Genomic DNA, 13,402 nt, shown 5'->3' with positions numbered 1-13,402 from the left:
CCTGTAATTCTTTGTCTCTATTAAATCTCTTATTTTTTGAACTTTTATTATATTTAACTTATATCATTATTGCCTGGCCCTTCACTGTGCTTGAGGTCAAGAACCATATTTTGTTCTTTGGGGGGTAATTTCACAGCATGTAACATGATGCCCAGCACCTAGTAGTTGCTCCATCAGTGATGAGGGAAACAAAGGGAAGAGAAATGCAGTTCAAATTAAATTCCCTTATCATAGCTTGCAGCCCACTGATAGATGTCAGAGACATGCAGCGTGTAACGCTCCCCAAGAAGCTTATGGCTGCCTTAATGCCTTAATGTTTACACTTCCTTAAAAACTAAAAGCAACCTTATCTTGACAATAGCTAAATCTTTAGGGTCCTATGAGACCTTGCTTCCAGCATCCAGAAATTCCTTGGAGACTTATGTTACCATACCTCCCCTCCCTGCACAAACTTGAGAGTATATAATCAGTTGTTCCTCACAACCTTAGTGCAGCTCTTTCTGCCCACAGTTCCTGTCCCCGTGCTTTAGTAAAATCACCTTTTTGCCCAAAGACATCTCAAGAATTTTCTTGGCCATTTGCCCACGAACCCTACTTCAAATTCTATCAATAAGTGTTCATTAACTCAAGTTCAGTTTTGTGTGTTCCCTGGATTCTAGAGTGGGTTCTGGAGGCAAAGTCTACCTTAAGAACCTGTTGTATGTGCAGGATCCTGATCCTAGTAACTGGTTCGTCCGGAACCAACAACCAAATCTACAATCTAGATTGTAGCCTGGGAGTGGGATAGCTTTGCATTTCCACAGGACCTCAGTGGCCAGCCAGTACAGGCAGTGAGCCATGTCATAAGGGCTGAAGGACTTCAGGAAACAGTAGGTTCTGGAAGAGTCCAATTGTGTCTGTAGTTAAACGTGTGAGTTCATTAAATGTTCAATGACTCAATTTTCTTTTTAAAAATGTAAAAGTGTGTATGTACGACTCTACATGTAGCAATTTTCCCTTCCTCCTACAACAGTCACTGAAGACAAATAAACACTCACATGTATGACAGATACCTAATCCACACATCACATTTTACCCTCACAATGACTAGTTGATATAGGTAGTATTATTACTTTCATTTTACAAATGTTGAAATTAAGGCTGAGAGAGGATAAGGAAATTGCCCAAGGTCAAGGAGACTAAAAGTCAGGGCTGACAGCAAAGACGCAGCTCTTTCTAGTCAGTACACAATGCTACTTTCCCATCAGAGTGTCAAGTGCTTGCCAAGTACTGGTCTAGTATATGCAAATGGATCTGAAGTATTGACTAACGCCTCAAGAAATTTGTGTTCTGGTAGAGGGGGCTGATATACAAATAATTAAAAACATGAAGCACAAAAAATGTAACTATGGAATGGAACTACGTGTAATGAATTGAGGGGGAGGCAGAGGAAGGAGTGAGCAGTTCAGCCCTGGTGGATCAGGGAGGGCAGAGAAGCTGACTCTTGGGTGACCTTGAAGGCCAGCAACAATTCTGATGGACAGAGAACAAGGAAAGAAGAGAATGCAGATGTCTGAGGCAGAGAGGAACACATGTGCAAAGGCACAGAGGATTAGAGCACCAGACGTACTTGGACATGAGGAATAGATCAGTGTAGCCAGAGCATGGGATTTCTGAGCCGGAGCTGGGCTGTGACAGGCTTACTTTCATCAAAGTGCTGGACTTGTTTCTTTAAGACTTGGAGGTTGCTGATGGCCTTGGAGGAGGGAAATGAGCTGACCTGCACTCTGCAGGAGGGAGGACCTGGGAGGATCATTTCTGAGTAAAAACTGGCAGGTAAACAGGGTCCTACATCCTTTAGAAATGTTCTACCAGCTCCCAAGGTCTCTGCCACTACTGGTTTCAGAATGAGAGTAAGAGAAAAGGAGTCTCTTTCCTCTTGAAAAAGGCAGGTTGAAGACCACTGCTACAGGGTCTGGGTGCAGTCCCCCCATAGGACTGCAGAAGAATGGCTCCTTTTTTTTTTTTTTAAGTTTATTTACTTTGTTTTTAGAGAGACAGAGACAGTGAGTGAGTGGGGAGGGGGAAGAGAGAGAGAGAAAATCCTGAGCATGCTCCACGCTCAGCACAGAGCCTGAGGCAGGGCTCAATCCCACGAACCATGAGATCATGACCCGAGCCCAAAATCAGGAGTCGGGCGTTTAACTGACTGAGCCATTCAGACACCCCATGGCTGCTCTGAGTGATGAGGTCAGGTCTTCAACAGCTGTCTTCAACAGCTGTCTTCAACAGCTGGACCCCCCCCCCCCCCCCACCGCAAGAAGTGAGATGTGACACACTGCCCCTTGGCCAAAGGTGACAGTGGGGCCAGAAGAGGAAGAGAACCGGCATCAGGGCCTCCACGTGCTCAGGCGGCAGGCTCATCTCAAATGCTGGCTTCACAACTGGAAGAATGTTTTTCCAAATCAACAAAAGATGTTCTAGATCCATGATTACATGCTCCTCATATACCAAAGGATTTATAAACACAGATTTATAAATTCTATGCAAACATAAATTACACATCAGTGCACAGCACACTGTATCTTAACATATTCTAACACAGACTAAAACAATGTTCCATTACATATAATAAACCCAGGCCAATCTTTTATCAGCAGTGCTAGAAATATGTATTGATAATAACCAGGCACCTTGCACTGAGGATCTTTGGAAAACACTCATTTTTCCTTTTTTATACATTTTTAAAAATATATATTCTGAACTCATCATGAAAAAAAAAACACAAGCAATCTTTTTAGAAAGACTGCCCTCTAAATTCTTTGGCTCTGAAAGAAACTGTAGTGCCAAATTTTTGTCTAATAAAATGACATTTTAAGTGGAATCTGAGTCAAGCCCAAATGAAGGAATACTGCTTCTTTGAGTCAGCAAAAGAATTCAGTCTTTGGTATCCAACACTCCATTATTCATTGGCCCGAACTGGCAAGAGAGCCGTCGGCACTGTGGAGATGACAAGAGAGGGGGTAGGTGGTAGGTAGATAATGAGAGAAAAACAATCTGAAATACCTTTCAGGCCAACTTTGAACAACATGTTGCGCATTTATCATTGGGAGGTGGAGGGGCTCTGTTATTCCCTTGCTAGACCCTCTCTCAGCTAATTTCTCTGGGCGTGGGGTAACTTCCTGAGCAAGAGCTTAAGATCAAATGTCTTGTCGAGCCTTTGGCTCAACCAGGAATAGCCTCCAGAGTCCCATTAAGCAAGGCCAGAGGGAAGAATAGATTCCCCAACATGAGACGGCCCCTCCCTGAGCCCACGCCCCAGGATGGCTCACCGGGGCCTGCGGAAGGTCAGGCCATAGTGCTGACAGGCCAGTCCCACGGTGGGGGTGTACACGATGGGCATGAATTTCTCCACGTCTGACGTCAGCACTCGGTAGAAGAGCTTCTCGTTCCGGTCCTGGAGTGTCATAAGAATGATGTACCTTGGAAAGGGAGATGAGAATCCCACTGGTCACATGAGCACCATAGTGGCCGTGCAGAGGTCCCTTGATGCAAAGACCCAGGGCTCCCGCTCAGCTACTTACAATGGCACGTTCATGGGCAAATCACTATCTCCCCTAAGCATGGGTCTCATTTCTTGTAAAATGTGGAGGATATTGTCTGCCTTATAGTACTTATCATTATTCATGGCATAGACACTATTCTAAATATTTTACATTAACTCATTTAAAACCCCCAAAGACTTGTGAGGTAGGTCCTATAATTCTGGCTGTTTTAGAGATAAGGAGGGTAAGGCACAGAGAAATGAAATAGATTTGAACTTAAGCAATCTGACTCCAGAATCACAACCATGATGCAAAATGGTTAGTTATGTTATTACTGTGTGGACATTACTGAATGAAAAAATAATAGGGGCGCTTAGGTGGCTCAGTCAGTTAAGCTCCTTGACTTTCGCTCAGGTCATGATCTCGCCAGTCAGAGTTCAAGCTCTCATCGGGCTCTGTGCTGACAGTTCAGAGGCTGGAGCCTGTTTCAGATTCTGTGTCTCCCTTTCACTCTCTGCCCCTCCCCCATTCGTGCTGTCTCTATTTCTCTCTCTCTCTCAAAAATAAACATTAAAAAAGTTTAAAAAAGAAAAAATAATATACTGGAGGTGGCATAGAGTTGAGGAAAATACAGAATACACCAGAGCTGGACTTTCCCACTTACAAAGGGCTGGTCCCTGTCACAATCAGAGCTCCCCGAGTGGCTGAGTACCACTTGACCTCAGGAGGTGTGCTCCAAAAAAATCTCTTTCTCACCTATTGCCTGAAGCCTGAAATCAGTAAGCCAGGAAAAAAGTCTTTCATTCAGAGTCCTGAAAACGCAAAAACCCTGGGGGAAAAAAATCCAAGGGTTGAAATTCAAGGTGAGGTGTTGGTGACTACTGATATCACACCCGTTCTGGACAACAATGTAGGAGAGTATGGAGGCACTTGAGCCCTGGCATGCAATGGGGTGGGAGAGAGGTACCCAGAGGGGAATGATCCCTGGGCATGGTATCAGGGTCCTGGGTTTGAACCCCAATTCTGCTGTTAACTAGCATTGTGACTCTGGGGAAGTCATGTGACTTCCTGGGGCCTCAGCCTCTTCCCTACCAAAGGCCCTGGTCTAGAACTAAAAACAGTGTTTTAGAAGGAAGGGAGGATTTCTGCTTGCATAGCCAGGATCTCAGCTCGTTACTAGTGTTCTGAGCTCATTCCCTTACTCAGTAGCCATTTGCACTCATCTCTTCCCAGTTCTGCATCCAGTGATGTCAAGTTGATAACTTGAAATCGGTCATGGTTGGGAGTATTTATATCATGGAAATTGGCCAATGCTATAAATCAGGGTTCTCCTCATGCCCCAGAACCAGTTACTATAAATTTACCAGCATACCATTACCCTTACTGAAAAGAAGCCAGGGAGCTTCCTTAGCATTTCCCTGAGCGCCTGCTGAAATAAGGGACTCTGGGAATGAGTGGGTCAGAGGAGTCAACAGACCATCAGGAGCAAGCCCTGTAGAGCAGCCAGTATCAGGCACGTCCCCTGCTCCCTGAGCCTGGCATGTCTTCCCAGGCATATGAGTAAAGTCTATCTAGCTGAAAAAAACTGGGGACAGGGAAGGATTTAGGACTTTTAATTCTTAGGAAAAAAGATTTCACATTAGACTTTAATTCTTTGTAAATTTAACAAACGGGGGAATTTCAGATTGTTCAAAGTTAGAGCATGTGTAATGCTGTTGGTTGGATTAATCTTGTACTTTCTGGTTTGGTCTTCAGGGTGACATAGTTAGACTACTGAGTGGAATAAACAAGAAAGAAAGAATATTTGACCTGGGCTGCAGTATGGCCTTGGAGCTAATGGGAGTGATACCCATAGAGTTTACCTGTTCCGGAATAGAGGGAAGGGGGGAAGCAGAGTTTTCATTATTCACTACAATTTAGAAAACATGGACTCTATGGGGGAAGCATGGGAAGACAGGTGCAGGATCTGACATCCTGCTGAGGGGGACAGCCACACCATCAACGACCCAAAGTCTTGGCCATTAAGCTCTACAGATATATGGGGGGGTCTCTTATCTTCTCCCCAAATTTCTGCCGGAGCCCAGCAAGGCGCCGTATTTATTTTTGCACAGTGCCTATTGTTGTAAGTTACACTTACTGTGTAACTATTCTGAGCACATTACAAATACTAATGCATTTAAGCCTTATCATAACCCTATGAGTTAGATACCACTGGTATGGTACAGATGAGCAATGAACCAGAGGGGCTGAGTAAGTTTTGCTGTTAAGTGATAGAATGAGGATTTGAAGTCAGTCTAATACTGGAGTCTAGTCTTAGAGCCACTGAGCTCTAATGCCTCTTAGCTATGGCACAGCAGAGCAATTAAGAGCAGACTCTGGAGCGAACTGTGTTCAAATCCTGGCTGTACCAATTCACAGCCATGTGACGTGGGAGGTCACCACCTTCTTTAGTAAAAACTGACAAAGCTGACCCTGTGATCCCTCATTTGGCTCTTCGTGTAGTATCTCCACTGGGAGAACCCAGAAGGGAGGCAGGGTTATTAACGGCTCTAACATATGACATCTGAGGTCCCTTCGGAGGTGTCATTGTGCACCTCCTCTCTTCTCCCACACATTCCCCTTACCATATGAACCTGGGCCATGTACCACCCTTCTCCCCCTTGCTCCCTTTCTCCCTGTTGAGTGAAATGCCTTCCATGAACCCCAGTGCCATCTGCTGAAGTCCCATCAGTGCTTCTCTGGCTGACTCAGATAACATCACTTCCCAGAGGCCCAACCAGATTCCACTGGTTGGACGTCAGTCTCCCTTCCCAGTTCTCCCAAGACATGTCTACAGTGCCTCTATCATGACAAGCTCTATCCCTCAGGGAGACCACCACCCTGTGGAAGACAGGGCTGGGTCTGGGATGTCTCAGGGCTCTCAGCCTTTCCCTGCTGCAGAGAACCAAGAGAACCTTGTATGGGCCACAAGAAACAGCTCAGCCTGTGGCTCGAGTAGAGAGAGCAGATCTAGGCACTGACTTGTCCAGGTCGCTCTGCTGCCGCTCGTAGTATCTCATGATCCGGAGAAGCTGGACGTCCTGGCTCAGGAAGCAGGGGGGAATCAGGCCGTGGATTCCAAGCTGCAACCTTTCTTCAAGTGTAAAGGCCATCCCCTGGGAAGAACAAGAAAGAAACACACACACATGAAGGGATATGTGTAAAACTACAGAACAGAAAGGTTCCATCCACAGACAGGCAAAAGTCACTGATTCAACAGTGGGCCCTGCATTTGAATCCCACCTCTGCCATTTAAATGACGGGCAATCTTGTGCCAAGTACTTGGATTCTTCTGAGTTTCAGATTCTTCCTGGAAGAATGAGGAAAATATCTACGTGGTCAGTTTTTTTGGTTAGTTTTTTTTTTAAATGTGTTTTATTTTTTAGAACAATTTTGGATTTACAGAAAAAATGAGAAGACAGTACAGAGAGTTCCCATATATCCCCTCAGCCAATTTCTATTATTAATATCGTCTATCACTTCAGTACATTTGTTAGAGCTAAAGAACCTATAGTGACACATTATTATGAAGCAAACGCCATAGTTTATTCAGGCTTCCTTGAGTTTTTTTTTGTTTTAGAGAGCAAATGAGCAGCGAAGAGGGGCAGGGGGTGGGGCAGAGAGAGCATCTTAAGTAGGCACCATGCTCAACGTGGAGGCTGATGCAGGGCTCAATTCCACAACCCTCGGATCATGACCTGAGTTGGAATCAAGACTCAGGCACTCAACCAACTGAGCCACAGGTGCCCTATAGCCTTCCTTAGTTTTTACCTATGGCCCTTTCTGTTGTTCTTTTTGCAGGATCCCACACTACATCTAGTGATCATGTCTCCTTAGGCTCCTCTGTCTGACAGTTTATCAGACCTTCCTTGTTTTTGATGACTGAGAGTTTTGAGGAGCACTGGTCATGTATTTTATACAATACCCTTCTATGGAATATGTCTGATGTTTTTTTCATGACTCTACTGGGGTTATGGGTTTTTAGAAGGAAGACACAAAGTGCCATTTTACACATCAGATCAAGATACATACTGTCAACACGATTTATCACTGTTGATATCAACCTTGATCGCGACCCTGATCACCTGGCTGGGTAGTGCTTGTCAGCGTTCTCCACCATAAAGTGACTCTTTTTTTGGAATCTTCTGCATGCAAGATTTGTCTCTTCTCCCCATTTATTTATTCAATCATTTATTTATATTAGAATGGACTCATGGGTACTTATTTTATACTTTGGGTTATAATCTAATATTTATTTTGTTGCTCAAATTGTTCCAGCTTTGGCCATTGGAAACTCTTTCAGATGGCTCCTGTGTCCCTTTGACATATTCCCCTAATTCCTTCCTCCTCACTCCCTCTTTCTCTCCCTTCCTTCCTCTTTCTCTCTCTTCCTTCCTTCTTTCTTTCTTTTCATTTTCTTCTCTTTTCTTTCTCTCACTTTCTTCCTGCCTCCCTCCCTCCATCTCTTTCTCTCTCTCATCTACTTCTTACTTTCTGGCACAAGATGATCTAGGATCACCTTTTATGTTATAGCCTGCTCCGGTCCTAGAATCAGCCATTGATTCAAGGAGACCTAATTCCTTCTTTGAAATATGGCACTGGAAACCACTACTCAATACATGTGCTACTTACTACTGGGGTTTTATTGTTTCTAGTCCCTCTCAGCTGAAAGAGCAAGGAAATGAATCTATATTAAGCTAAACATAACTTCATAGTGATATCTCTAATCCATTACTGCATGGATCATTCTAGCCTCATCACTTTGCTAATCTGTAAATTCTTACTGCACCATTGAGAGACTAAGCTCCCACCACCTGCCACCCATGTACTTAATTACTCAATTCCAGTATACACATTTGGTATCAGAATTGTTAACCCATGCCACCATGGGAAACAACTTAATTCACTAGATTATAGTGCTTATAAGCTGTTCCTTTTGCCTTTAGTCTTCCAAACTTCACTTATTTCCACAGCTACTTAGGTCAGCACTTTTCCTTCCACTCCTTCACTGAGGTTGTATCATACATTTATGTATGATATAACACAGTTGTATTCTCATGTTACAGTGTGCATTTGATCCAGTAGCCTATTAGATTATTTGGAAAAAAAATCTGGATACATTAAGATCCATTCTTCGTACTGTAAAGTTGTAGGAGTTTTGACAAATGCATAAGGTCTTGAATCCAACATGATGGCATCATGCAAAATAGTCTCACAGCTCTAAATATCCCATGTGCTTTACCTATTCATCCCTCCCTTCCTCCCCCTGGACCTCTGGCAACTACTGATTTTTTGGCTGTCTGTACAGTTTTATCTTTCCCAGAATGTCATACAACTGGAATCACACAGTATGTAGCCTTTCCAGATTGGCTGATTTCACTTAGCCAGAAGCACATAAGGTTCATCCATCTATTTCTGTGGCTTCCTAACTCATTTCTTCTCATCGTGGGAGGACATTCCATGGTCTGGCTGTCCCCTAGTTTCTCCGTTTATCTATTCATCTTGGTTGCTTCCAGTTTTTGGTGAATATAAATAAAGTTGCTATAAATATTCATGTGCAGGTTTTTGTGCAGACATAAGTTTTCAAATCAATTGAGTAAATACGTAGGAGTGCAAGTGCTAGATCATATGGTAAGGCTATGTTTAGCTTTTTACACAAACTGCCAAACTGTTTTCTAAAGTGGCTGTGCTATTTTGCATTCCTACCGCAGCAATGGAGTTTCTATTGCTCCACATCCTTTCTAGCATTTGGTACTGCCAGTTTTTAAAATTTTAGTCATTGTAATAGAACTGTAATGGCATATTATTGTAGTTTTAATCTGTAACTCTCTATTGACATATTAATGGTGAGCATTTTTTCATATGCTTATTTTCCGTCTGTGTACCTTTTTTGGTGAGGTATCTGCTCAGAATTTTACCCATTTTTTTGCTTGTTTTCCTTAATGTTAAGTTTGAACAATTCTTTGATCTACGTTTCAATGTAACCCATATCAAAACTCAAATGGCCTCTTTTGCAGAAATAGAAAAGTCAATCCTCAAATTCATATGCAATAGCAAGGGACCCTGGACAAACAAAACCATTATTTAATTTAATTTAATTTAATTTAATTTAATTTTTAATATGAAATTTATTGTCACATCGATTTCCATACCCAGTGCTCATACCAACAGGTGCCCCCCTCAATATCCATCACCCACCCTCCCCTCCCTCCCACCCCCCATCAACCCTCAGTTTATTCTCAGTTTTTAAGAGTCTCTTATGGTTTGGCTCTTTCCCTCTTTAACCTTTTTTTTTTTCCCTTCCCCTCCCCCCCATGGTCTTCTGTTAAGTTTCTCAGGATCCACATAAGAGTGAAAACATATGGTATCTGTCTTTCTCTGTATGGCTTATTTCACTTAGCATAACACTCTCCAGTTCCATCCACATTGCTACAAATGGCCACATTTCATACTTTCTCATTGCCAACTAGTATTCCATATGTAAACCACAACTTCTTTATCCGTTCATCAGTTGATGGACATTTAGGCTCTTTCCATAATTTGGCTATTGTTGAGAGTGCTGCTATAAACATTGGGGTACAAGTGCCCCTATGCATCAGCACTCCTGTTATCCCTTGGGTAAATTCCTAGCAGTGCTATTGCTGGGTAATAGGGTAGATTTGTTTTTAATTTTTTTAGGAACCTCCATGCTCTTTTCCAGAGTGGCTGTGCCAGTTTGCATTCCCACCAACAGTGCAAAAGGGTTCCTGTTTCTCCACATCCTCTCCACCATCTATAGTCTCCTGATTTGTTCATTTTAGCCACTCTAACTGGTATGAGGTGATATCTCAATGTGGTTTTGATTTGTATTTCCCTGATGAGGAGTGATGTTGAGCATCTTTTCATGTGCCTGTTGGCCATCTGGATGTCTTCTTTAGAGAAGTATCTATTCATGTCTTCTGCCCATTTTTTCACTGGATTATTTGTTTTTTGGGTATTGAGTTTGGTGAGTTCTTTATAGGTTCTGGATACTAGCCCTTTATCCGATATGTTATTTGCAAATATCGTTTCCCATTCCATCGGCTGCCTTTTAGCTTTGTTGATTGTTTCCTTTGCTGTGTAGAAGCTTTTTATCTTCGTGAGGTCCCAATAGTTCATTTTTGCTTTTAATTCCCTTGTCTTTGGAGGTGTGTCAAGTAAGAAATTGCTGGACAGCAACATGCAGAAGAATGAAACTAGACCACTTTCTTACACCATTCACAAAAATAAACTCAAAATGGATGAAGGACTTATATGTGTGACAGGAAACAAAACCATTATTTTAAGTTTGTTTGTTTATTTATTTATTTATTTATTTATTTATTTATTTATTTTGAAAGAGAGAGAGAGAGAGAGACAGAGACAGAGACAGAGAGAGACAGAGAGAAAGTGCATGGATGGGGGAGGGGCAAAGAGAGGAGAGAGACAATCCCAAGCAGGCTCCGTACTGTCAGTACAGAGCCTGACCCGGGGCTCTGTACTCATGAACCATGAAGTCATGACCTGAGCAGAAATCAAGAGTTGAATGCTTAACTGACTAAGCCACCCAGGTGCCCCCAAAAACCATTTTTAAAAAAGAAGATTTTAAAATGTAACACAAAGCTACAATAATCAAAACAGGGTACTAGCCTAAGGATAGATAAATAGATCAACAGAATAGAATCAAGAGTTCAGAAATAAACTCATACATTTATGGCAAATTGCTTTTTGACAAGAATGCTGAGTCCATTCAATGGGGGAAAGAACAGTCTCTTAAAGAGATGTGCTGGGATAACTGGATTTCCACATGCAAAAAAATAAAGTTGGATCCCTACCTCATACTCAATACAAAAATTAACAAAAAGTGGATCAATAACCTAAGTATAAGAGCTAAAATCATAAAACTCTTGGAATAAAACACAGGGGTAAACCTTCATGACCTTGGATATAGCTATGAGTTCTTCGATGTGATACTAAAAGCACCAGTAACAAAGGAAAAATTAAGTACATAGACTTCATTTGAAAACTTTTGTGCAAAAAGGACACTAACTATTAAGAAAGTGAAAAGACAACTTAGAGAATGGGAGAAATATTTGGAAATAACATAAGGCATTTAATATCTAGAATCTATAAATAATTGCTATAACAGAACCAACAAAAAACAACCCAATTGAAAAGTGGGCAAATAAATAACTTGAATATACATTGCTCCAAAGAAGATACATAAATGGCCAATAACACATGAAAAACGGTCAGCATCATTAATCATTAGGAAAATACAAATCAAAACTACAATGAAATACCATTTCATACCCACTAGAATGGCTGTAATAACAACAGTAAATGACAAGTGTTGATGAGGCTGTGGAAAAATTAAAACCCTCATATACTGCTGGTACGAATGGAAAGTGTTGCAGCCTCTATGGAAAAATAGTTTAGCAGTTCCTCAAAGCTAAACATAGAATTACCAGATGACCCCAGCAACTCACACCCAGATATATACCCAAAGGAATGAAAAACAAGGACTTGAATAGACACTTGTACACCAACATCCAATGCAGCATTATTCACAATAGCTGAAAGGTGGAATCAACCCAACGTATGAGGAGATAAACAAAATGTATACAGGAACAATGAAGATTTAGTCAAGTGTAAAAAGGAATGAAGTTCTGATACATTCTGCTACATGGGTGAACCCTGAAAATGACATGCTAAATGAAATAAGCGAGGTATGGAAGGACAAATACAGGATTCCACTTACATGAAATGTGAAAATAGGCAAATTCACAGAGACAGCGTAGATTAAGATTACTAAGGGCTGAGGTGGTAAGTTATTGCTTAAGGGTTACAGAATTTCTGTTTGGGATATGATGAAAAACTTTGGAAATGGACAGTGGTGACGGTTGGACAACTTTGTGAATACACTTGATGCCACTTAATTGTACACTTAAGAATGGTTAAAATGGCAAATTTTGTTATACTTTACCACAACTTTAAAAAAGAATTAATAACATATTATACCCTAAACCATTAAGATGTACACTTTACATGGGTGAATTATAACTCAATAAAGCTGTCTTAAAAGAATTCTTTGTGTGTTTTGGATCCAAATCTTGTATCAGACATGTATTTTCTAACTATGTCTCTGAGTATGTGGCTGGTCTTTTCATTCTCTTACCAGAGTCTTTCACAAACAAGCTTTTTCTGGTTTGGGCGCGGGCAGGGAGATGGGGAACAAGTGGGACGTCATGGAATCTGCTCCCTGGCCTGTTAAGCCCTCTGGAGACAGCGTCTGCTGGCTGAAGTTCAGGGACTGTTCTCTAAGGGACACTGGGAGACACGGGGACCACAGCTGCCCTACCTTTATCCCAACATGATAGAGTGCCACCCACGGTGTGAAGAAGACCTTTTCTGTGTAGAGCTCGGGCGGCACAGCCTAGAAGCTCCTGGCTTTCTCATAAAGGGTCCTGGGAGTGACGACAGTAGTGAGCTCCTGAGTGGCTGCCACGGGTGGAGGACATCAACAAGGAAGAGAGCAGAATCTCCACGGGGGTTTTGTAGGGGACTGAGAGCAGTTTTTAATTAATTAATTAGTTAATTGCTTATTCTGTCAGTGTGGCCGCCATCGTATCCGAGGCTGATGGCACCTGGAGAAACTCTGGTTAAGCCCTGCATCCACAATGAGCCCCAGGTAGCGCAATGTTCCTCCCACAAGTGGGGAAGGCTATGCGTGGTAAGCGAGAGCTAGATTGTTCCCAGGGCAGTCTAGCTGCCCCCAGAGCCCCTGAACACCAGAGCTCCCCGCATTGCCCTGCCAGCTGAAAAATACCTCCTCTCCTACG

General features: G+C 42.3%; 1 protein-coding gene across 3 annotated transcripts in view; it reads right to left on the bottom strand.

Annotated features, from left to right (window-relative positions):
* Nucleotides 1-13,402, bottom strand: part of ME3 (malic enzyme 3) — a 184,246-nt gene that overhangs the window by 93,151 nt on the left and 77,693 nt on the right. For all 3 annotated transcript variants that reach the window (XM_045038640.1, XM_011286564.3, XM_023239354.2), the window contains 2 exons: nucleotides 6,546-6,679; nucleotides 3,312-3,461 (listed from right to left, as the gene is read on the bottom strand). In XM_045038640.1, the coding sequence (XP_044894575.1) occupies nucleotides 3,312-3,461; nucleotides 6,546-6,679 (284 nt within the window). The remainder of the gene's footprint in view (nucleotides 1-3,311; nucleotides 3,462-6,545; nucleotides 6,680-13,402) is intronic.

Source organism: Felis catus, chromosome D1 (genome assembly GCF_018350175.1).
Source record: "Felis catus isolate Fca126 chromosome D1, F.catus_Fca126_mat1.0, whole genome shotgun sequence".
NCBI classification, from domain to species: Eukaryota; Metazoa; Chordata; class Mammalia; order Carnivora; family Felidae; genus Felis; species Felis catus.
The sequence above is the reverse complement of the archived record's forward strand: the minus strand, read 5'-3'. Positions and strand labels throughout refer to the sequence as shown.